General features: G+C 40.1%; 2 protein-coding genes across 4 annotated transcripts in view; both read left to right on the forward strand.

Annotated features, from left to right (window-relative positions):
- The first annotated feature begins 1130 nt into the window (after nt 1–1130).
- Nucleotides 1131–11153, forward strand: ubac1 (UBA domain containing 1). 2 transcript variants are annotated; one of them, XM_008276421.1, is made up of 10 exons: nt 1131–1577; nt 2690–2810; nt 2889–2962; nt 3043–3150; nt 3272–3374; nt 3997–4105; nt 4320–4596; nt 4710–4796; nt 6117–6255; nt 8568–11153. In XM_008276421.1, the coding sequence occupies exons 1-10, from the start codon at nt 1440–1442 to the stop codon at nt 8681–8683; spliced, it is 1272 nt and encodes a 423-aa protein (XP_008274643.1). In that variant the 5' UTR covers nt 1131–1439; the 3' UTR covers nt 8684–11153. The 2 variants fall into 2 exon arrangements, with proteins under 2 accessions (XP_008274643.1, XP_008274644.1); XM_008276422.1 differs by having other exon boundaries at nt 3046–3150.
- Nucleotides 11154–15465: 4312 nt separating this feature from the next.
- The window catches only part of camsap1b (calmodulin regulated spectrin-associated protein 1b), a 29847-nt gene continuing 18886 nt past the window's right edge, over nt 15466–26426 (forward strand). For both annotated transcript variants that reach the window (XM_008276423.1, XM_008276424.1), the window contains exons 1-3: nt 15466–15796; nt 17211–17377; nt 21807–22069. In XM_008276423.1, the coding sequence (XP_008274645.1) occupies nt 17212–17377; nt 21807–22069 (429 nt within the window). In that variant the 5' untranslated portion in view covers nt 15466–15796; nt 17211. The remainder of the gene's footprint in view (nt 15797–17210; nt 17378–21806; nt 22070–26426) is intronic.

A 26426-nucleotide genomic window follows, 5' to 3' on the forward strand; every position in this document is an offset into this window, starting at 1 on the left:
CTCAGTCAGTTCCCCATCATTATGTTCTACATATTTTCAGTTACCACTGATGACAGCTAGATCAACAATTAAAATTCAGTCCAATAATCACAGTGTGAACATATGCCTCTTGACGCTGATTATGCAAAATTGATTGTATCCTCTGTGCAAAAGCACTGCAGCGCTTCATTTGATTACATTTGCCTACTTGCATTTCACTTAGTTTGTCTCCATCTAGTGGTGCAAATTATAAACTATAAATATCACTTCCTCAACCGAAACACAATGTCCAGCTGCACTGTTAATGCAACTTGTGCACATTGTGGAATTAAATAAGGTTTTAAAAAAATACATATATAAACATATGTCCAGGGTAACTCTCCAACGGGACACATTGTTGTTAGGCAAAATGTTGGGTGCCAAGTAATCTTTATTTGGGTGTAATGTACATTATATGGCCCTGATTTTGCTGTGTAGTGTCTTTATTAAACTTATAAAATGAATATGCAGCATGCAGGCAGAAAAAAAAAACTAAATACCCCTTAAGGCCTTTAACTTTGTTGTTTTTGCCAAGAGAATATAAAAAATCTCAGATTCTAATGTCTCATTTCAGTGGATCCTCATCTTTTCTGGTTTATAAAACTTTAAACAGAATGTCATTTGGGTTTAGACTTTTGAAAAATTGTTGGCCTTTAGAAATTTTTCCAACTTTTAAGTAACTTTTTTAATTGAATAATTGAGGAAATAATTGCTGGCATAATTAATCATGTTCCTAAATGTGTTACTTGATATCGTGGCTTAGCGGTTGTACATTGCATACTAAATTTTCAGTTGACAAACAGTAACTGGATCCTTGTGGGTAAATGGAGCTCATGGGTCCACTGGAGGTACAGGCCGACCCCCTGGCAGCTGCAGGCAAAATAAACAAATGCAAGCAAACTAAAATGTTTGTACAGTTTTATTTTATACAGTGATGCTACTTTATACAATCTATTTTTAAAATATGTGTTAGTATGTTTCTTTCTGAGCCAATTTGGACCAGATTGGCTGTTTTTTTTTTTTTCCTCTTTTGTTTTGTTAAATACATGGGACGACCTGTCACTCAAAAGAACTACAAGTCCCACGATGCACCGCGAGTAGCCCAGTTGAAGTTCAAAGTTCAAACATTACAGTAAAAATAGGGTATTCGCTGGCTGCTGCTCGTGTGCTAACGGGGGAAAATAAACAACTTGGCGAGCACGGAATACGCTGCTCGGTCGCCACCGCACCGAAGACCGGCCGAGGACCCCGAAAATGGCCCTCAGCTAACCGGTGCCTGCTCTCGGTCTGTTGTCGGCGGATTTACGGAGCGACGGCTAGCTGGGTGCTAACGTTAGCACGCTAGCTTCGCCAGGAGCACATAGCAACTACTGCTAGCTAACGTCACTGGACTGGTACTCTTTGCTCTCAAGGCTGCAGCTATGTTCGTGCAGGAGGAGAAGATATTCGCCGGGAAAGTGTTGAAAATACACATCTGCACCATGGACGGCACGGAGTGGCTGGAGGAGGTCACGGAAGACACCACTGTGGAGAAACTGAAGGAGAGGTGCTTGAAACATGTAGGTTTATTGGGGGGTGCTTGTTTGTGTTTTCCTTGATGCTTTTTCTGTCCTGTCACTTCTGTGTCCGGGGTGTTTGTAGCCTGCAATGCCCTCCCAGTAAACTGTCAGTGTCGGTGTCACTGGCTTTGTATTTATAGTAACTGGGTAGACTTTGCTATTTATAATTTAGCAGGTTGGCTGCCCCTCTTCATCTACTGTAACTTGCTAACAGTCCGACTCTACCCCTTTTCTGTTCCCAGAGAGGCATGCTACCTCTCAGCCTTTCTATTATTATACAGCTCACCTTACTTCTCCTTCTATGGCCTATAGCATCAACTGAAGTGGCACTCTAATGTTTGTATTTCAGCACAAATCAATAGTTTAGTCCATAAAACTTCACAAAATAACAGCTCGTCCCAAGTTAGGTAAAGTCATGTTTTTTAAATAAAAAAAATAGAGAAGTAGCTACATCAGTGATGAGAGAGTTCTAAGAGTTGCTGCAATTAATCAATTACTTGATTGCCACAAATTAATTGGCACCACTCTGACAGTTGATTAATAGTTTGAGTAATTTAAAAGCTAAAATCCCCCCCATCTCAGAATTATGCTTTTGTTTTTTGTTTTTCTTTGTTGCAAACTGAATATTTTGTAGTTTTAGACTCTCAAACGACTTTTAAAGACATATGCCTTCCATTTTGTAGATCATATCTCAATCAATCAGAAAACATAAGTGCATCTGCAAATACATCAGCTGTTAAACTGACTTCTTGTTTCTGCTTTAGTCATCGGAAAATCAATCAACATTACTTGTGATAATTGATTAATTGATATTTTATTTATAGTTGGAATTTTTTTCTTAAATGTGCTACAATTTCTTTAACTTGCAAATTTGCTTCTTCTCAGATTTCAATCATTGTAAGTTGACAATGTCTTTTTTTGGGGGGGAGGGGTTGACTATTGGTCTCACAAAAAGCACATTTTGAAAGATTGCTTTTCAGAAATTTTGATGTGTATTTAAAACTTCTGTTACATGCTCTCCAGACTAAATCGTTAAAGCAAATTATAGGTAGATGCAGCCCTGTTGTTCATGATTTGCTCATGAACTTATTTCTTGTGTTCTTTTGTTGTAGTATGTACATGGAAGTCTAGAAGACCCCAAAACGCTTACTCACCACAAACTTATACATGCTGCTACAGAAAGAGTCCTCACCGACACTAAAACTGTTGCTGATGAAAATCTCAAAGATAAAGGTACGTAGCATCTTATTTGACAGATTTAGGAATTACTGTTTTTCTTCAGTTTTTTTTAATGTTTTGTATATGTTGTAGATGTATTGCTGCTCATAAAGAAAAGACCGCCACCGACCCCTCCAAAGATGGCAGATGTTAGTTCGGATGAAAAGGTAAGCCTAATTGACTTTTGTAAAATTAAAAAAAACCTTGCTTTTCCCTGACTCTTGTGGGTTTTTTTCTTTTGTCCCAGAAGAAACAAGATAACAAAGCTCCAGACAAAGACGCAATCCTGAAAGCTACCGCCAGCCTGTCCACACGCCACACTGACCGCACTGTTACACAACATAACATCAGAGACGTAAGGATGTCAGATAAATGTTTTTCTATAAATTGTAGTAAATCAGAACTTTAACTGCAGTTTAAACTATAAAACATTGTAATATTTTTTTGTTTGTGTGTTCATGCTTGTTTCGTTATAGTTTCAGACAGAGCTCAGAAAAATCCTGGTTTCTCTTATTGAAGTCGCCCAGAAGCTTCTAGCCTTGAACCCTGATGCTGTTGAACTCTTCAAAAAGGCCAACGGTAAAGTGGACAACCCTTTAAACTATTTCTAGGTCTGCATCAGTTATCCTACTGTCAAGAAAGTTATATATATTCGAGTGTGTTTTGTTTGGCATGTTCAGGACACTGTTAAATACAGTATAGTCTCTCACTTTAGCTTCCCAAGACAAGACAAAAATGCTTTACTAGATAGATCTGTTTATACTGTCATTCTCTTAAGCACAGAAGAAGCACTCATGGCGCAACATGTATTTTAAAGCTGACGCATTCACATGTAAAGCGTCGCAGTTGAGCCATAGGAAGAAACTGGAGCACTCAGACATGAGGAAAACACGTTACGTCACACAGAAGGACCACAGGTGGTTTTGTCAAGGTTAAGCCCAGACCTTTTTGCTGTCACGCAAATACACCAACTACTGAGTCAGACTGATAACAATGCTTTTTTTTTTTTTTTTTTAAAGCACACCAACAAACTGAAATACGAGATCAGATTTAGAGTGTTTGCTCTACATTTGGAGAGCCACGCTTAGATATTCGCTGTTGTCAGAAAATGCTCCTGATGAATATTGTTGTCGACTTTCAGCTCGCATCGCCCAGCCTCTGTTTCAAGCATCTGATCTCTTTGTATTTTGGTGTCTCGTAGCAATGTTGGACGAAGATGAAGAGGATCGGGTGGATGAAACAGCCCTTCAGCAGCTCACTGAGATGGGTTTCCCTGAGAGCAGAGCAATCAAAGCTCTTAGATTGAACCAGTAAGGCTGTTATTTTTTCGTAGAATAGATTCGCAGTTTTGCTGTCAGTATTTGTGTTGTTGAAAACTCTTAAACGATTTATTTTGATTTAAATTCATACCAGACTTCCACTAAACAGGGATCGTGGTCTTGTGTAGCAGGACTATAGTTTCATTTAGTATAGAAAATCAATACTCCAGACATGTTGTTCTCACTGCATCCACTCTCTTTATAGCATGTCAGTGACCCAGGCTATGGAGTGGCTGATCGAGCACGTAGACGACCCTTCAGTAGACACGCCGCTACCAGGCCAGGACTCCTCAGGGGCAGCAGGAGCCACGGCAGCCCCCACACCAGGCCCCTCTGCTTCGGCCTCCGCTTCAGCCTCCGGTCCTAACCTTCTCCGCAGCCTCTCCAGTCAGTCGAGCACAGACGAGAGCAGTAGGCAGGACGAACTCACAGAGATCTTCAAGAGGATCCGCAGGAAAAGGGAGTTCAGACCAGATTCAAGGGTGGGTGGTTTTATTTCGTACAAGACTTTGGACTATTACTTTATAAAACTCATCTGAGATAGGATGGGATCTGTGCATGTTATTGTAATGAGACTTTTTCTTTGTCGCTGAAGGCTGTCATCGCTTTGATGGAGATGGGCTTTGATGAGAAGGAGGTGATTGATGCTCTGAGAGTCAATAACAACCAACAGGACGCTGCGGTAAGTTTCCACATCCACAATAGTCTTATTAGAAGTGCCAGTACTGGAAAAAACTCCATCACTTCCAGCTCTTTGAGGATTGGCTGTATCGTGCACTTTAAAGAACTGGGTTTGTATGCCACAACTGTCCTTTCTCATTAGATTCACAAGTAACCCAACATTCACACACACTTACTATAGTGAGAAAGGAGCCTTAGAAGTAGATTCTGTCTTTTTTTTTAATTTTTTTTTTTATTCTTGATGCAACAATTTGTGACACCAGGCAAGACAGTCTGAAAAATGACCCTGTTAGTCTCATATTCAAACAATATTGCACATCCTCCCTCTGTCTGACAGCCAGTATTTTACTCCACCTTCCACTGAAGCAGAAGGGCTGTAAATACTTTTACACTTACCGTTTCTTTGGTAGTATAAACCAGGTGTGTCTGTGATAAAAGTTTGGAAAGAAATGTGATGTTATGTGTTAAGACTTTTTAGCTGGAAAGCCTGAATTCAAATCCAGCGACAGTGAGCAGCCTACATGCTTGTTTGGTGTTGATCCTGATCTCTGAGCTCTTTGAAGATGTTAACCCTCTGAAGCACAAGCAGTTTCTGGGTGATTCTTTTACTCATTGTGGGCTCATTTTGCGCAGCAGTATAAAGTCTGGCACCTCCACAGAAACACAACAACCATGGCTAGAAGTAGAGAGCGCTTAAAAATGTGTAGTTCAACACGCTTTAATGCTGTAAATCATGAAAGAAGACTTTTATTCCTTATTTATTATTTAAAAATGGGAAGAACCGAGAGTCAGAATGTACAACATTTTTGCAAGTGCCCACGGCTGGTCACTATACATACTACAGATATTTTACTTCCTGTATTTTGAATTTGTTTCCATACTTGTCTCCTCTCTGCTGTGTGAAAGCACTGGTTCTTTAATTTTTGTCATATGACTGTTTGTCATAGATGTGCTGAGAAGCTCCAAATTTATATATAGTTCTTCTTTTCTGTGGTTGGTGCAAATGGTTTATGATTAAGTAAAATTTTAGACAATACATGTAGAGTACTGTAATTTTGATGAAATGGCACAGTGTTAGGTTGAGATTCTGCGAGATCTTCTGACAGAAAACCATGTTGCAGATGAGTGATTCAAGGACTGTTGAAAGTTGAAAATCTGATGATTCTCTTTCTTTTTACAGTTTATGACTTTGATAAGTAGAGCCGTTTATTTAAAGACATCATGCCTTTCAAACCCACCAGCTGCTTTTGGGGTTTCAAATGATTAATGTAGTGTATTCTCAAAACACAATTGAAAATGAACTGTGTTTTCCGTCCTGCAGTGCGAGTGGCTGCTGGGAGACAGGAAACCTTCGCCAGAAGATCTGGACAAAGGCATCGACACCAACAGCCCGCTGTTCCAAGCCATCCTGGAAAATCCAGTGGTCCAGCTGGGTCTGACCAATCCCAAGACTCTGCTAGGTACAGTCCAATCACATTTAGTGGAAAAGCATTTTTAATAACCATCTCACTTACATAACACCAAAAATTGTTTATGTTTGTCCTTTTTTCCTGTATGGTTCTGAAAATTCCACCACGCCACAGTGTTATTGTAGCTGAGGCTGGTGAAGGCCGCACAAGTAGACATAAAAGCAAAACTGATTAGGTAAATACACTGCTGTATACATTGAATATATTGAATAGTTCAGCATCTTAGAGCGCTGTCTTATCTGTACTACAGTTTATTTTGTCTGGACCGAGGAAAAAGATACTCAGCTGTCTGATGTACACTCTGTCTTTTTACAACCTGTTCCTGTTTCACTCACTTTTGACTGTGAAACGCCTCAAATAGAGCAGAGCGCAGACTTAGCACTCCTCTGTTGTCGCTCCTCATTCCTTTCTGATACATCAGGGGAAATCCCCCTGTTCCCATGCTGACACACATATGTGTTGCATCAAAATGATCTTGGCATAAATATAGGCTGGACAGAAGTTTGCTTTCCTTCACAGTTTGTAATCAGTGAATGGATGTAATATTATTTTAGCTTTTCAGTTCAAAGAATCTTTTGATCTGCTTTGCTTTCATGCCACGAATAAAATGAGTCCACTTGAAAGCATTTACAATAACCCAAACAAACCGGACCAAGCAGAATTTATTGGAACCCAACAAAACAGGTTTGATTGAAGCACCCTGGGAACAGTTTTATTTTTTTTTACCATGTATGCGTAAAATGTACCGTCATAACCATCTGAAAGTGTCTTGGCGGAATATGAAAGACTGTGCTTTCACATATACTGGCTGCTGGTTTTGTACAGTTACATTTATTTCTATAAAGTTTAGAGGCTGGTGCGAGTACATGCATCTTGTCACACATGTGCAACATGTGCAAGCAGTAACTATCTGACTTCAGTCAGGATGTTGTGTGACACCTGAGCTTATCAACAGTGAGACCTGCATTACAAATGTGTTTGTGAGCACAGGCAGGTGCATGCTTCAGATTTCTCCGTGGACTGCTAACTCGAGCAGAGAACAAGCATCGCATCCTTCGTCAATAAGCAGCTGAGATGAGCCAGCTTTCATGTCGACAGTGTTGATAGTAGGGAGGTCTGTAGCTACCATCGAGAGAAAAAAATAGTTTTTACATCGAAAGAGCTACTAGTCATTAAAACTGGACAAGGCTGGTTTTTCAAGGTTTAAGATTTCAAGGTAGTCTTAATTATCCCCGAAGGGCAGTTTGTCCTACAGTCAGCAGTACGCCACGCTCTAAAATCACACAGTAGACAAAAAAAAATGACAATAAAATAAAATTATTATTATTTTTTTAATCACATAGTGCTGCTTAAAAATAGCAGGAACAAATGAGTGTTTTAGTCTGTTGGTCCTGCATCTACTTAGACTGTCAGCCAGGACTGACTTGGCCTTTTTTTGTTGCTCTATCTCTGTATAATACAGAGAGATTTCTCATATCAGTCCCTGCAAATGTAATGCTAACTTTCACAATTCCCCTTGTTCTTCTGGGTAAGTGACCCAAACAAGCAGATAAAGAGAAAATAAAACAGATTAAATAACTCAAGAATAGAACATTTTTATAAAACAGACGTCAACAATGAAGCCAAGTTTGTGATAAAAGTACATGTGCCAGTGAACCTTTCCACAAACAACCTCAGTGTCCGATTCAAGGATCGCACCAGGAGCATGTTCGTTGTTTTCTTCAACATTCAGGTGGTTGTGAACCAGGAACTCGTCCTCCAGGGTCGGACTGTGACGGCAGAGCTCTGCTGTAGTGTCTGAACTGTGAGCTTGTGTTTTTTTTTTTTGGCCACAACACAATCGTTGTTCCTACTCCAGATCTGCCTCCCTGTGACTTCTCCCTCTTCCCCAAAATGACATTCAAGTTGAAGAGTCGCTGTTTTGACACACAGTTTAAGAGATTCAGCGCTCATCGCTGATAGTGTTTGACATGTTTACATAACCGGACCTTCAGGGAGCATCACAGATGATGCAGAAGCACTGCGAGCGCAGTATCGCTGCACAGGCTGACTGCTTGGATAGGGATGACTGCCAAATTGAAGCCATGTATAGCTTTTGACTTTACTAGACACAGTCTCAGAACTTTTTGGTCAAGCCTTGTGTAGCACCAAGTCATAGCGTGTGTCATCTAAACACACAGTGAACAGGAAGTCAGGAGCACTTGGTAACAGTGGGGTTGAAAAAGCCACTTTTAACAGGAAGACGAGTTAAATGAGAGAAATGTGGTGTTAAATAGATTTGTCTGTCTTGTGCTTGTGTGCAGCGTTTGAAGACATGCTGGAGAACCCACTGAACAGCACCCAGTGGATGAACGACCCCGAAACCGGCCCGGTCATGCTCCAAATATCCAGAATCTTCCAGACCCTCAACCGCACATAGAGCCTCCTGGTGACCCCTGTATGTGTGAATGTGTGTGTGTGTGTGCGTGTGTGATTGTGGCAGCTTGTATGTATGTGTGTGTGATTATACTGGGATGTATGCATGAGTGTGTCTGAGTGCGGCAGAGACACAAGTATTGTTTTTTGCCTTGTAAAGACAAAGCCAGAGGAGTCAAACGTATGAACTAAGACATATAACTATTTATAACAGTACAGTAAAAACACTTATACAAAACAAATGTTAACATAAACATTATTATTATTACAGTAATAATATAAAATTGAGATTTAGTATGTTGTTTTTACATTTTAATGATAACAATTTATAGGTATGACAGACATGATTTATTTTATATAATTTCTCCATGTGCAAAAATGACATCAGACATCGATTTAATGTTTACACTTCAAAGAAAAACTGTTTTTGTATGTTTTGCAATATTTAAATATCAATCACAGTTTTGTCTGTCTCTTTAAATTGTTACATTTCATCCGTGGTGATCGTGTGGAAGACTTCCGTCAGTACCAGGTTTTGTTTTCCATCCCTCCTCGTCTCGGTTTCATTGGAATAACTGCTCATAATAGAGAGCTGTTGGTGAAGCTCGTTGAAAACGGGCTTTCAGACACGTTAAGTCTCTTCATTCGTGCTTGCGAGGTCACTGTAAGTCAACCGCCTCTCCGTTGAAGGAGGAGAACATTTGTCCTTGAGCTTCTTCAGACATATTTATTTGACTTTCTTGCCTTTTTTTTTTCTTTCTTTCTTTCTTTCTTTTTTTAAGATGAAAGCTGTACACTAAACTGTGTGTCTCAGTCATGTTTTTACAAAAAAAAAAAAGATGTAATATTAGGCCTGTGTGTTTATTGTCAATGTGCTCTTGAATGTCATATTATCTCGTTGCGCTCATTTAGCACTTGTTCACCTCTATGAATATCGCTCACTGCAGCACCGAGGAAGTTAAAAGAAGTGTTATTGGTCTCAAAAGGCTGTAGTGGGATGTTAAATGAAGCTGAGCCTAATCAAAAGGGGGGGGTTGCCTTTTTTTTTTTTCTTTGAACCTTTAATTCGAATGATGACGATGCGCTTTATGCTGCCGAAGTGAAAACGTCTTCACAAACACAAAGAAATAATAGAAGCTGAGATGCAGCCGGTGTAGGTGTTTTTGGTTTACTTTTTTTTTGTTTGTTTTTCTTTTTTTCTTTTGAGAGCAACGTACATTTATGCTGTCAAACCAAACCAAAATGTCACTGTATAACCTGCCTTGTCATTTAGATGTATCCAGTGGGAAAAAAAGAAAAAAAAAAAGAAATACCCTGTTTTTTTCTGTGCAATAGCAAGGACTTCTGTTGACCTGTAAAGACATATATTTGATTTGCGTGTTAGAGATGTGTGACCTGCAATGGGTAGCGTGTTATACAATATTAGCCTTTGCATCGAGTACTTAAAGTTTCCAGCTACGAGAAGGGGGAACTTTGCCTCTCCGAGTTGTACCGAGAGTTTAAAAAAAAAGAAAAAGAAAAAACAATATGGAGGGTGGTGTGTTTTGCCAAGCTTTTGAGTGTTTTTATTCAATATTTAAAATGTGGTATTGATGTGACTTTCTGCTCAGGGAGGCTGAGATTGTTTTTCTAAACCTGTCATTATGGCAAACCTCTGCTCAACCCCTTCTAGTTTGGCATTTGAAAATGGCTTTAACTAATCTGTCTAGAACTTTGCTTATGAATAAGAGCACCACAAGACATGGTTTCGTAAATGCAATATTTGAAAATATTTAAATGTTTTTAGAGAGAAAGTGTCTGTTTGAACTATGTATTATTACATTATTTATATCAAAGCCAAACTAGTAACTTGTTCTTATTTATAACATTTTTAGCGAAACCTTGAAGCTAATCTACAAATGTGAAAAATTAAATGCTTCAAATGTTGTTTTTACAAACCATTATAGAAATGTGCTTCTGGACTGGTAGGTCACAGTGTGATTTTAAAGTGATGCAGCATTGTTTGAATGAAGGAGGATTTCTACACACATCTCCTGGAAGCCTCTTTTGCACACTTTCTGCACTGCAGTGGACCTTTATCGTGGTCACAATGACCAGCTGTCTCACCACCTCCATGCTTTCCATTGGCATGCATACAAATCACCATCTCTCCCCTGTAATATTGTGAAGCAAACATTGGGAGATCGTACGTTTTAAGGGAAAAAGCTCTGCAAGAAATGCCGCCATCTTTCAAAAAAAAAAAAAAGAAAAAAGAAAAAAATGGTCAGCAGGAACAGAGACGAGCAAAGTGAACTTTATTGCGTAGGGACGAGAGGGTTGTTGGACTCGCAGATTATTGTTTTCACTCCGCTTTCATGCAGGACTGTCCCGGATCAACAACCTATGCAATATATTCACAGTCTGTTCGTTCAAACAGCCTCGTGGCTACTGGCATCTAAATCACTATTGCATTAAAGTTATTTTTTGTGGCTGTATTCTCTGGATTCTGTCTTTTTCTTCTCCTATTTTTTTTGCCCCACAAGGATCCGTGTTGAAGTGTAAAACACTGACCAGATTTAAAGAGACGGGACTGAAATATTACCAATAATACATTAATATTCAGTTATATGAAGTTTTCACAAAAATGCTGCAGTTTTGCAATTATTTGTTAGTATCTATCTCTACAGCAACGTTTTATTTAAATATTGGCTTCATCTTGTGTACAGAAATATTCATTTCAACGCTTGACCAAAATATTGTTCTATTAAAAAAAAAAAAAAAAAAAAACTCACAACAGGAGAGTTTAGTATAGAATAGACTTTTTAAAAAAAATTTTAATCTCCCATTGGGGTAATTTACATGCCACAGCAGCATCCAAAAATATCGAAAGAAAGTACAAGAAAATAACACTAAGTAACAACAATATTTACATTGAAAAATAAAAACAGATTTTGCAGTGCAAAAGTGAATTTATGACCATTAAGTGTTAATTTTGTCCATTTGGTTAACATCACTGCAGGGTGGGGGGTAGCACTGTTGCCTCGCAGCAAGTCTGTTCAGTCTCTTTCTGTCCCTGTCTGCAGACCACTGCATAGAAAAGAAGAGACGCCACCACAGTGTCAGAATGTCCTGAGCAGGACTCACTCACACTCCAAAGGACCTCAGTCTCCTCTGCAGTATAAACTAAATGTTGTGTTTAAGGTCCTGGAGCTGAGGTTCGTTGTTGTCTTGAAATTTAAACATGTACATACAATTTCTTGTCTAACTTTACAAACCCTGTCTCCTGTTAAAGATCATATGAAAAGAGTGAAAGCTCCAGAACAGCGACTAGAAACTTTCTGGTTTCTCTGTCTTTTTATTTTCTTTTTATCTTTTGTATGAAGCTGCTGTGTCCAGTAAGAACTAAGTCTTCTTTATTAGATTTACACAGATTTGAATAATGCACCATATTGACACTGCAACAATATTTGCAAAAAAAAACCAAAAAACTTTTGAAGTCCCGTAGACCCCTTTAAACGGCAGGTAGGGCACTGCATGTGTATTCATAATGGGCTGGATCCTGTAAATGTCCCAGAAAGTTATGACACTGAACCACTGTGCAGAAATGCAGCCATAATTATTACAGCTGGATTATTTCATCTTGAATCATCCGGGGCCTTCTGCACAACCATCTCTGATTCGCTTGAAGCTTTTTTTTGTTATAAATTATGGATATTTATAATGCAGTTTGGGCCATTTTAGAATAATATATCAACTACTTTCCTATTTATTTAGTTTTTAAATTGCCAAACAACCCTCTTTCAGCAATTTTTTTTTTTCGCACATTAAAAATTTAAGGCTGTTTTATCACAAAATTCAGAAGGTATTTGATACGTCAAGCTTTCTGTTTAATACATTTCAGGCAGATCAGAGACGGTTGAGCAGAAATTGTTCCAAAAAAAATTTGAGATGGAGCTACTCACCTGTGACAAATCAAAATGTCTGCTGTGAAAATATAAAATTCCCTTGATTCCCTAATCTCCCCCTCAGCTCTCCTGTCACCTGAATGGTGGAGAATCCTCAAACTCTCTCTGCCATGGTTTGAGATGTGCTACCATGCACTGAGGTTTAGTAACAGCAGCTTGATTCCCAGAGATGATATCATTTTTCTCTGACTTAATGTGTTCATATTATCCTGCTATATTCTCTCTCCATAGGCCTGATATGTGCATATACTCAGAGGAGGCACAGGCTTCACTCGGCTCGGCTGCAGGCTGCTATTCTAAAACGCACTGTTTCTTCTTTTTGAAGAGAGATCCCAAAATGCTTTCAGTGGTTCTGGCTCCTCTCTAAAGCCAGAGTCTTCTTAGAGAGCTCTTTCTCTTGCATATGTAGCTTTTTATACTCTGTAGAGAACCGAGCCTCTTCCTTCCTAACGGCCTCCTCTTGTCTGCTGCAACCTTCTTACTCCTCTCATGTAGGACAGACTCAAGTTCATCTCATTTTCAGAAGACAGTTGTTGGTTTTCATGACTTAGATGATCCAGTTTTGCTCTCAGTAGACGGCAGCTTTGTATTTGGAGTTCACAGCAAAGTCTGCTGGTTAACTTTCACCTGCAGTGAAGAAACAGTGTTGGCTTCAATATCACCTTGAAAATTCTGGATATTGAAGCAGAGGGATGAATTTCATTGTCTTTTTTTTTTTTGCCAGACTTTCCATCTGCTGCTCAATGAAGCGGTGCCTTAATTTCAGCACAATTCACCACACTCTGCCACTTCTTTTTCAATCTGAATCAAGGACACTATGAAACATTTTCTTATCCTCGCCAAGCTTAGCCTTCATTTTTTTTTACTAATTTCAACTTGATGTGTTGCATTGCTGCTGTGATTTGTGGCCTCTGAAGATCAGCCACTCAGGACCTACGCTTAAGCCTGAAGACTGTCTTTTTCAACTTGCTTCTTCTTTAGAGACTTTGCAAGACATTAATTTTCTTTTTTTGCTCCTTCTTCAGGGCTTCTCTCTGTTGAGATTTAGCTCTTTCCTCCCTTTTCGTGGCCTCTTCAAGAGCAGCTTTGGCTTTTCTTTCTTTGTCAAAAACTTCCTGAAGAAGACTAGTAAATTTGTTAGATTTTTTCAGATCCTTCTATCTCTAAAAATGGGATTATTATTTGTTGCACATGTGAAATATCTGTATGCCTCTGCACTGGTGATAGCCAAGGTGAGAGGCATAAAAATATGTTTTTGGGTGTTTATCTGTCCGTATATCTGTCTGTCCTATTCTCATATAGAAGAAATGCCTTCAGGAAATTTCTTCACTTGGACTTACAGATCACCTAATTAGAGTTCAAGTGTCAGAGTTCAAGATCACTGTGATCTCACACACATCCCTTTCTTGTAAATGTGATATATCAGATATGTCTGGTGGAAATTTCATTCCATCTTGGGCAAATGCTCTTTTGAATTTTTATTGTTAAAGATCAAAAGTCAGAACAACCTCACAAAACATGTTTTTGGTAATAACTCAAGAATTAATACATTAATTATGACAACATTTAACATAAACATCACAGTTCAGGTACGGAAGAGAAGATTGTGATCATATTTCTTTTCTATTCTATCACTTTTTGTTTTTTGATGCTGATTTAGTGACACTAATTGTGGGTGCCCACCCATTAAATTCCCCTAAAGGCTTCACTACATGCGCCCACTGGCCATTTTATTCGGTACGCCTGTGCAATCTAATGCAATCCAATACAACAGCTCTGCTGTAAATTCTACTTTACAGAGCTTCTACATTTTCAGTTTTTGCGTGATTTGAGTGATAATTCAACTTAATGTTTATTATAAAGGCCACAGTGGGTGGCAGATATTTATGCAGCACACTTAAAATAACAGCCGTTGCACCAGTCTGGTTTCCTTTACAGACATTAAACTGTCATTGGAAATTTACTTAACAAGTTTAAATATTAACCTTAAGACCCTACAGTATTATTAGTTATGCAAATGTATCTGACTCAATTAAATATTAATGCTCAGACCATGGAATATTATATATAATACTAATTAATGTGACGCACTTAAATGTTGTGATTAGCAGCCTACAATAATATATTCTCGACCAAACTGCCTGACTAATTTGACAATTAAAGTTAGGTAAATTACAAAATTATACATGGAAAGCCTAAGGAATCCAAAGATTCACTTCATCAACAGCAGTTAAGCCCCTTCATTTCTCTATTGTTCAGCACTCTGCTTAACTTCACTTTCATTTACATTCTCAGTTGTGCAATCTAATTAGAGTGTCTACAGTAACTCCACAATTTGTGTACCACTTTCCACCATTAGATGTCATTATTGGTCAGTGTCAGAGACAACACAGGACTACAGTATTATGATAAAAACGTGAACATATATTATAAAGTAAGTACATACTGCAATGAAGGAATGATTTTAGAGGGAGTAAGTGGGCATTATTGTGGCTTAAATTAACCTATCAAAGAAATAACAGATTTCTGTTATGTTCACAAGCCATTTAATATAGATTATAACAGTTAATTATGAATTGAGAATTAATGTTTATTTGTTGTAAAAATAAATAAATAAATGAATGAAATGTTTGTAGGAGAGTGACTTTGTGTTGCTCTGTTATTGGCAGTTATTACCAGTATTACTGGTCACAGTCTGGAAGGTAATCACGCATGCGCAGTGGTGTCCTCCAGGCAGGCTGGGATGATAATTACATTTCTATGGGCAGAGCGCGAACACACCGCTGGTCCTCGCTGCACAGCCCGAGCCTCCCAGCCTCTCTTATCTAACATGAGGCGTTTAATTCAGAGATAGGCTTTTTAAAACAGAAGAGCCCGTGTACGTCGTGCTTCTACACCGGAGAGACCCCCGTTTCCCCCTCCCCTCCCGCAGCGTCCGTGTGTGCCGTGGAGCGGTTGTCACACAGGCCGCGAATCGGGTCTTGTTGCTGGGAGGAGACCACACAGACTCGCCTCCCCTTGCTAGCAGTATTAGCGGCTACGATGCGACGCTGCTGCCGCTGGTGTATTTTCCACACAGCAGCAGGCTCCTGTACAACGAGGCGGGTCCTTGGTTAGTTGTTCGGCCCCGACGGAACGAGAGGGTGACTTGGAGATACACCACACCTTTCAAGGTAATGTCTTGCCAGCTAGCTAACGTCATTCACGGGGCCAATGAATGCGGTGCTGCTGGACGGTCCTCACTAGCGAGCTAACGGTTAGCCGGCGTTAGTTAGCTGCTTTGCATTTGAATGCATGGCCCGCTTAGCTAACCTAATGTTAGGGAAATGTGTAGCGTGTCATCTAACGGTAGCTCCTTCATGAATGTGGTTCTCCTAATATCAGCAGGCGAACGTCAAAATACAGGTAAAATAAGCTAGCTTGTCCATCAAACCAGTATTGGGCCGTTAGAGGCAACGTTGTGTGGTATCGCTTAGATAATGCTACAGGTAACAAAACAATAACTTAAGCCAACAATAACTTTAGTTTTCCAAAGAAACAAGTATCCTTTTATGAGCTTAGTGTGATAAGCATGTGTAAGCAGGTATGTGCACTTGGTTTCTATCAAAATCGCAGCCCCATAATTAGTGTAATTAAAAAAGATGCGGTCCTATTGTTTGGGTAATTGTACGTTTCAGTAAGATTTGCTTGGAGTGTCACTACACCGTGGCACAAATAATAGCAAGACATCGGCCCAAAACAGAAATTAATAGTGAAAGTGCACTGATTTTTAGGTAGCAATTATCAAGTGAAGTCTGGTTAGGTTCACTAGGCTGCATAGCTGATTGCAGATGATCTTTTAATTGTAATAATAACCTTGTATTGCACTTTTCTTTTTAAAACTAAGCTACAAAAAAATGCTCCAAACCAGAACCTGATAAACACAGATAACCCAAGTTAGGACACAGAGAGATGTAAAAGAAGCCCTGAGATTGCACACAGGGAGTCTGGACTGTTAGCAGTTTTATTGCACCATGTGAAAGTGTTTATAGTTTGCTTTATTAACTGTCAATAAGATTGTATGGTTCTCATGTCACCAGAAGTAATTTGGTTTCAGCGTGTTTAGAAGTGAAACCGATACCGGGTATCTTTCGCTTGAGGACTAGTACAGTACATGATGTGTTTGCTAGAAAGTTTTATTCTTGTAATCAGGGCTGCTCACTGTAAGCACATATAAGTATCAGGTACTGCAAAGACACTATCTCCACTCTGTAATCATGTCTGCAAGGATGCCACTTTGATACTTATGTCTGAACCACATATATACCTAATGATCACCGAAAGTGGGATAAATAGCTGCACACGGAACAACTTTTTCCCTAATAATCAACACACACCAGATGCGATGAGATTTTATTTAATTATTTATTGAATAATCACTCTAATAGAGCATCCAGCCACTCACAAGCCATTCCAAAGGGAATTTGCAACTTGGCAGAGGGTTGATGTTTAATATCCTGTTATTTGGCCGTGTCCCTTACTCAGCAATATGTCCTGTATAATTTAGACTTTAACTGTATGTTTATTTTTCTTTTTTTTTTTTTAAAGGATGGATGTTGACTTGTGTGCTGGCGGGGACAGTACCAGGAGAAAAGTAGAACTGCCAGGGGTTGCAGAAGGCACAATGGACGTTGTACCTTTGGAGATGTACGACTCTGCCAGAGCAAAAATAGCTGCCAACCTGCGGTGGCTTTTTGCCAAAGCCTATGGCATTGGTAAGTATAGTAATTTGCATATGCTGTTGGCTTGCTTGTAAATAATATCTGTGTATCCAGCATTACATATTTAAACTGTAGCATTTTTCTGAGTTAAACAGAGCTGGAAGTAGTTCCTGAGAATCTGCAGAATATATTCCTCGTATTCTCAAAAGTATTTCAGATGTTATTGCTGGAACAATGTGTTTACTCTCCTCAACATACTGATGGTCAGCATATCATGTTGTGCTTCAGCAGAGAAACCTTGACAGCGAAAGCCCAAGAGAAAGAAATATTTGTGTATGTGTCCGCTCGAGCCAACACTTAATTCCCCCGTGACACTTGGCAACTGAAGCCTCCCTCACTGACTCACCAGATCCTTCCATTCTGGTAGGGTGGCCAGTGAGATTGAGCCCAAATCAGGCTGAGTGACAAGCGCTGAGGATTATTCTATATTTGTTTGACTGCACTCAGAGCATGGAAAATACTGATCTGCACTGCCAGTCACTCACACTCCCTGTTAAGATTATATCAGCATTAGTAAGTGGGCCTTTAGGCCAGATTTTCCTGTCTTGTCTGTGGTTGTAATAGCGAAAAGTTGGATGAATTTCAGGCATGAGATAAGTTGTGTGAAATTCAAGGCAGCCTTTTAGGGATGTGTTTTGCATGACTGTAAAACCAGGTGCCTTAAAACCCAGCATTATCACTGATTTCCTCTTGTTTCATATTCATTTTGGAAGCTTTTGTTTTTTTGTTTTTTTTTGTGGGAATGCTATAGACTTTATGAAGAGGTGTTTCTATTGTGCGGTCTCCCCTCAGTGTTGTAATCAGAATGGAAAGAATATTAGAAATAGTTGTTTAATAAGGAAAATGTGTCATTATAATTGTTTATAAATGCAACCACTGTAGCCAGCTGTGTGTTGTTAGGATCGAGATACAGGACATGTCTAGGTGTTGGGATCAGTAGTGTTTGATTGTCAGCTGAATTAGTCTGAGTGGACAGGGGATTTGTCATCAGAGGCTAGCTGAGGTCAATTAGCAGTCAGGTGTGTGTGTTGTTTTTGTTTTTTCTCGCTGATGAGTTCACTTGCTCTATTAACAGGTACCCACAGTCATTAGGAGCGCTACACATTCGGTCCTTTATGAAATAATGAGTGTTGCAGGTGACTTTCTTGTTGAAACAAACTGAGACCATTAACATGTTTTCAGAATGGATACACTATTAATTATTACAGACCATGTTGTCAAGTTTTTCCTCATACTTACCTATACATTAACAATGAGGCAAAAATCATGTGTGAACGTTGGCCTCATTTTTTCCGAGAGCCTTCACTCACTTAATAAATTTTTAACCTCCAAGCTCAGACATGCCAACAGAGACCATCTTGAGTGTTTGGCAGGTGATTAATCACGAGCAGCTGAAAATGTTGCAGGACTAATATGGGAGAATATAGCCATTGTTTTACTCAATGGGCTGATGGTTACCTTTTTGATGTGCTACTGGGTGTCTCCTTATCCTAGCGTTTGAGCTTAGTCAGTGTAAGCCTCAGCTATCTGATGCATAAGGCCCATCATTCACTGCTTTGCATGTCTGTTGCATCAGTGCAGCCTCTCGTCAAATCATCTGCCATTATTTCTGCGGCTCATACAAGCTTTCCTTTGTATTCTGTGGTCTCTTACATATCTGTGGTCATTAAACAGATTTCCTGATGCTACTGAGCCATTCATTCTAAACAAATGGCAGTAAGACTGGGGTTTTAATGGTAATCCAGGTTATGGATGGAAGCTATTGTCTCCTTTGCCTATTTGTTATAGCCAAGTATTTTCCTCTAAACCCCTCTTTGCTCTAATGTTAATTACCAAGGCTCATGTTTTCCTCTGAGCTCATACCAAGGCCTGTGGGCATTTGCTTGGTCATTTCCTCGTCTGTTATCCTAGTCTGTAGCTAACAATGCAGGCCGAAAGATGGAGCATAAGAGCGTCTTGGTGCAGACAAAAACGATGCACCAAAGATCAACCTGGGTGGAGATGCCGTTCTGAACAAAAAACATACAGTAACCCCAAAGCTTTGGTGGCCCAGAGGGAGGCAAATCTCAGGTGCAGCTGCAATTATCCTCCTCCCCTGGGGACTGAATATATTAGGCCCATTTTATTTTCACCCTATGGCTCATATGGTGTCTGCCTCAATGCTAATGCTGCACAGTTGTTTGCTTGGCTTGTGCAGTGACTGACAGACACAAACAGTGTGTAAACAGTCAATGTGACGTAGCTCCATTATATATAAGTGCAACCATCTCGTGATGTGGGAGTTGTCAGGGATTCAGAAGCTTGTGGCGTGCCTTCATCTGCGTGGTTCCCCGCTTCCCTGTCTTTGATCGTGCGAGTCTTTATTTGTGTACATGCTCTCCTGTCCCACTGCCCTCTGCTTGTGCCACTGCTGCTCCCAGCCTGAGCGGCACACGGCCAGACACAACACTAGCGAGAGTGAGAACCTGTCATGGTTGCAGGCACATTGCTGGTACTTGCTCTGCCTTGCCTGTACTGATCATGATGCGGCCCTGGTCACGGTTGACTGCCTCTGCTGTAGAACATCCTGGGTCTTGTTGCCAGGCCGTAGCCTCATGCTCCACCCCATCCCAGTTAGTAAATTTTTCAGCCTGGCTCTGGGTGGCAGGAAGGTGGGGGGCAGCTGCCATAGGACATCAGTGTCTGTGGAATGAAGTCAGACGTGAAGACTCGCCCCGGTCAGACCCCTTTGTTTTCATACACAATTACTCCCACTGTTCCAATGTGTTTATATACTCAGACACAGCTCTCCAGGAATGGTCCAAACTGCAGGGTGTTAGGCACAATAGATTAACATTGTTGTACAACAACATCCTTATTTTCAACATGTGTGTGGGGGCAGACAGCATATGGCCAGGCCTGTGTTGCAGTGTTGCATGTGAAATACACAATACAGGGTTGATTTTATCTGAGCATTTGCAGCTATTGAAATAAGGGCTGCATCTTATTAAAATTCCCATTTAAATTCATATCTATTTGCAGTTTCATTTTCACATGCCAACAAATCTTTAGCTATGCGCTAGCAGGGAGATTTGATGCATCAAACCAGAAGCTCATAATTGCTTCCTAAGTGGCATCAGCTAATGACAGACTGTGATAACTGTACACAGGGATGGGCAGAGGCAAATGATGAAAGTAGAGTCACACTGAGCTTAAGAAGAACCACCAAAACAACAGAAAATGCTGCAAAATAACCCTACCTGTAGTGTTAAGTTCTGATGAATATGTTCTCATGTAGAAGAATTTGTCACATTCTGTAGTATCTTTAGATGAAAATGATCAACAGCACGACTCTGTAAACATCTGTAGAGATGATATTTTCTATAAAAATGCAAATGGGGCAAAAAAAAAAAAAACTGGATCTCATTTTTCCAGAACTTGCTGTCTTAAGTAACAGTGAGGTATATCTCTGTTAGGTCATGGTTTTATACTTTTTTATTCTTAGTTGTGCAGCTCAGCTTTTGTGCTCGGTAGATTGTCATCCACAAAACCAGCTGGAAGAAGCCGCCTCTCTGCCTTCCTGTTTTTGTGAGCAGAAGATTGCTGACGAGTGGCTCCCTTTATCCAGTCAGTGCAAGCATAAAGAACACAAAATACCCACAAATACAGCTTGTGCTGTATTACTGGAGCTTAGGCAAAGTTCAAAACAGATTTCACAGAACAGGGATATGTCTATCGCCACATCATTGTACGTAGTGCAGGATAGGACAGGTTTTGTGCATGATTTTCGACCTATTTTAATCCTCAATATGTGGTTTACCTTTCAGTGTGAATTTAGTTTGGGCATGCCCCAAGTGAGCCGCTTCGTCTCATGCCCTTATATGGCTATGGATTCTGGTTTTAAGAATGACTTCACATCCAAAGCAACAGAATCGCCTCTGTGGATCACCGTTTTTTTCTTTTTCGTTTTTGTGACTCCAGCATTGTTAAATTAGTGCTGGCAAAGCCCACAGTGTCACCTGAGAAGCCTGCTCTCACTGAGGACCTGCTTTAGCAGGGATCTGTTTTCCAATGTACTCCTCAGGCAAAAAGCTCTGCCTTCAAAACACAAATGGCCATGTTTGCTCCAAGTAAACTAAAGCCAGCATAGAACAAATATTACATGGAAAACGATATGCTTTGTTGCATTCCTTTAGCCTGCTGATACCATAAAAGTTTTGTTAGATGTAGACTGAGCAGTGATGTTGATAAATGTGCCTGACAGACACCAGCTTTTCCTGCTTCATTCACAGTATCTTGTGTATTTATGCCGTTCCAGCTAGCCTACAAATCTGTCTTCAATTCAGGCCACAGTTTGAGCTAGCTGAAGCTAAACTACGACATTCTACTTTAGGAGCATATGGCAACTCCACATGGTTCACCTGCTACACTCTCTTCATTGCAGACCATATTCCAGAGGATTTAAGGGACCCGTTCTACACAGACCAGTATGACCAGGAACACATCAAGCCACCTGTGATTCGTCTGCTGTTGTCCTGCGAGCTTTACTGCCGTGTCTGTGCCCTCATCCTGAAGACGGAGCAGGCGGCGTCTCTTCAGTCCCACCAGTCTGTCATCCAGGCACTATCCAGGAAGGGGATTTACGTCGTGGAGAGTGACGACACACCTGTCACAGAGGGGGACCTGGCCAGTATGCCCATCAAAATGGTGAGAAGAAGCACTGAAAGTTAGGATAAACATGTTGGTAGTTTCCTGATGAAATAACTGCAAGTCCTTTTTGATAACTGAGTGGTAATAATCAACTTTGTGCCACATTTAGCTGCTGCTTTGGGTGAAATCAAACCTCAGAAATATTGATTTATGTTAATACTCCTACTAATCAGCGTACACCTGCAGCACCACACGGACCTCTTCAGTAGCTGTTACAGAACATAACTTGTAGCACAAATTGCCTGTCAGAGAAGAAGGAAACCCAGCCAGAAGCCAAACAACTTTTCACTATACCTGTAATATCACCAGCTCTTCCTGTTTCTGATGTATTATCTAACCACAAGGAAATCTGTGGAATGAGCTAGGGCCTTTTTCCTCATCCAGCACTGCCATCAATCTCAGCGACAAACATTGAGAGTCCTCACAGTATTGACTGTATAATGTGACTTTGGATTGGCATGAAATTTCAGTTATTTGCAATTATTTCACATTTTACGCCATGCGTTGCTGAGTTTTAGATGTGTTTTGCAGCTCAACTTAGTGGAACAGTCTCCAGTATGATTTGGCTGCACCCTTATCATATCTATTCAAATTAACTGGCAGAATTTGCCTGTCATGCTAGTTGTGTGAGGACTTACGCTGCAAGGTAGGGCTGTGATTCGGACATGGGTGTGATTGTCAGTGTGCAGTGGCAATGTCGTATCTAGCATGTATTTGAGGTGCTTATTCATTCTTATTTTCATTCTATTTGTCCTCGCCTCTCTTTTTTCTAATGTCCATAAACATTAGAACCAGTTCTCATTTTGTGCTGACTTTTTAAAAGTAAACCTGTTCTTTTTCCAGTACCATCACTTTCTAATATTTTTACTAACAGCACTCAGTTGTAACTTAAATTAAAAGATAGCATCTTATAATCAGTGAGTGCACCAGTGTTTGTATATCGCTTAAACGCAGCAAGAGGTTAAGGTCAACCATTATTCGTTATTACTGATTATTTAATTACATTAATGGTGACAACTGACATTGTTTTGGATGATAAAGCTGCTGTTATTTTTCTTACTGATTGTGACGTCTTCATGTTTAGTAAAAAGTATTCTTCAGAATTTCCAAATGCCATGCAGGCATATTCCGACCATTCACAGTTTGGTACATGAGGTTTGGTTCTGTATGAAACTTCTGTTCCGTACACCTTGTGCTCAAAACACTATTAGAAGTCTATTTGCGTCTGCAAACTTGCACTCCTAGAATGGAAATTTTAGACAGTGAGTTGCATCTGGAGCTCTTTGGCAGTGCACCAGGTGTTGTCTGTCAGCTATAGCATGCCACTAGGCTTATCCTTTAAAAGTAGGCAGATACTGTGTGATTTAATCTCGCACAATGTGTTACCTCACACCACATACTTTAATTGAACTTCCTGCACAGTCACAGACGGCATCTTCTTTGTTCACACTGTGTGGGTCAGTCGACTGCACTCCCCTGCTCACTTTGTCCAATGACAGTTTCAATAAACTTTATTAAAACAACATGGTTGCATCCTCACTTTAACTACTTTGTGCAGTTTAACAGTTGAAATTGCATTGCTTAGTGGCTAGTTTAATAATGAATTTGTTGCACTGCCTAAAAGACTTTTTGAGATGAGATAAACTTTATTCTCCCAAAGGAAATTTGGGCTAAAAGTGCTGGATGCAGCTGCACAAATACAACAAATACATACTAAGCACAAAACAAGCATCCATGACAACATCAGTCAATACAAAGTATTTTCATTACACTGGAGCGTATCAAGGTTAGTAGATTCTGGAATTTGTGAATTGAATCAGGTGATCTGTGTTGATGTCCAACCCCGATTGGTGCAGTTAGACTGTTTTAGGTCTTGATGGTATTCCATTGCGTCTATTGCTATCATACTACTTTTCTTTTTTTAGTCCACAGGAATCCTTTTGGAAGACTCTGCTCTATATGTGTGCAGTAGATCATATGTACATATTCTGTGCATTTATGCTACTGCAGAACATGCATACTATTACCCTCATAGCGTAGTTGCAGTCCACATGGAGACAAATTGTGAGTTACACGGGGATGTATGTGAAGGGGTCTGTGCAGATTTTTGCCGACTTGGGGAGATGACAACATTTTGTGGATGTGTAAGGTGTAACACTGGCTATATCCAGAGGACATTCCTTTAACCCTGTCTCTGTTAGTATCCTCTCTGTTGGAATAACTCTGACTTTTTTTGAAGATGTCGTCAGATATATCTGCTACCTGGATAGTTCGTGACAAAAGAAAATACATGAATTCATTGAAATACGGAAGCCTGTGCCCTCATGGAACAGGCTGTTTAATCAGCAGCATCAGTGGTAAGAGGGTTACTTTTGCGCTAATACTTCTTAGAATGGATTTTATTGTATGCAATATCTCCTCTCACCTACATTTTTATCAATCTGTTAAGAGCATTTGCCGAATGTTGGCACTTGAAAATCTTTTGTCCTTTAACACGCTCTAAATGCTGTAATTCAACCAAGCTACTCTGCCTTTCATTAGCTTGCTTCTCAGAAAAATGCAAAATATTCTGACAGGAATGATATGTGCTTGTGCAGGTCACCGGTGGCCTGCCCTGCTGACCTTTTGTGATGCATAATGCTTATAAGATTTTCACAGATCTGCTCTCAGAGGGTTATTATCCTCTGTTTGTAACCCACATCCGCATAACCTGAATCAACAGCGCCACGTCACAGCGCAATGAATGAAGTACAGAACAGCCCCCACCTACTCGCGGCAATAAGATCCTGTGTCTCACAATTTCACAGAGAGCACTTCACACAGGATGGGGATGAACACCAACCAGCTCACTTGCTCTCAGCCATCTTCCTACCCCTTTGTTACCATGGAAACCAGCAGTGGTGTTGAGCAGGCCTGCTCTCTGCAGGCCGGCTAGTAGGGGATGTGCGTCTGCTTTTTCTGCTCACAGTCTGACAAAATAATCCACGCAGGCCTGTGTGTAAGCAGCCAGACACAAAGCTCAGTGAGGGGATGAAAAATCCTGAGCAGGACACCGCTTATCTCTGATAGACTGTTGGAACCCCCTCCTCTCTCCCAGTTTGCTGACTTGACAAGGCGTTTCCATAGCAACCCGCATTTTTCTACTTTGTGTGCGCGTGTCTGTGTGAATGAAAGAGATCGTATACCTGCAGACAGCTCCTTTGCACCTTGTCTGAATCTTGTTGGGGCAACAGCTGGTGCTTGTAAAACCTTGAGAAGCTGACCATCGTTTGGGTCAACCTGAACTTTTTGTATGTGCGTGCACAGAGTCAACGTGCACACACAAAGCTCCGAGCAACAGCAGCTCCTGCTCCCCATGGGGGGCTGCATGCTGCGCTGATGAAGGGCAGAGTGTTGGAGGAGAACAAAAGATTGAACAGCACTTCATGCTGTTATATTTACCCTTTTGTGTATTTATTGAGTGACACTTATTGACACTTAGGTGTTAAACGCAGTACTTTTGATGCTGAGTGGTTTGTTTTCTGTTGCTGCATTATTAAGCTACACATGGATTATTTGTGATGCTTTTCTAAGGCGACACAATATGGGGAAAATATCTGATTGAGATTTTCCTGATAGCTGTTGCAGTTTCATGTGTGTCTTATTATTTTAAAGTCAAGCTTCAGTTCAGTATTTGCCGGATTTAAAGATTTAAAACATGCAATAGGGTATTACTACATGAGACACCATCACAAGCGTGTCTGTCGCACAAGAAGGACAGCACAAATTTGTAAAACCACTGACACGTCAGTTTAAGCCAGGGTCAGATGAGCTGCACAACATACAGCCTAAATTGCGGTCTTTGCGATTTGCTAATTGCAGTGTTTCAAATTTAGATTTGAAATGGATTAATCATTCAGCCCTACTGTGTTGCACGTTAACCCAAACTCCTTAGGCATTTGAACGCTAGTCATTACCTGTCATAGAGCAGTGAAAGTAAAAGATATGGGCTTCTTACAACATATTCATCTGTATATTCTAGAAATTTGCATTTATATGTCCATCTTGGAATGCTGTAGTATTACAGTATTGTCTGACAAATCAAGAAGCATGAGCAGTCAGATGGTCATGTGTGTTTTACACAAAAATCATGTTGGCTGAACTTATTGGGAAAAGAAAATCAGGGCAAAATCCCTCTTCTCTCTCATTCAGTGTTTCTCTTGGATGTTTGAGCTTCACTGTACAAAGTGTTAACTGTACAATGTTTGACACTAAAAGGTTGTTTTCAATTTTCGTATCACAGCTGCTTTGGAAGTGAAGCCTGGTCAAATATTTAACTGAAGCCTGAATTGAGATTTTTTTTTTTTCAGCAGTT

Source organism: Stegastes partitus, unplaced genomic scaffold, assembly GCF_000690725.1.
Source record: "Stegastes partitus isolate 25-593 unplaced genomic scaffold, Stegastes_partitus-1.0.2 Scaffold71, whole genome shotgun sequence".
NCBI lineage: Eukaryota > Metazoa > Chordata > Actinopteri > Pomacentridae > Stegastes > Stegastes partitus.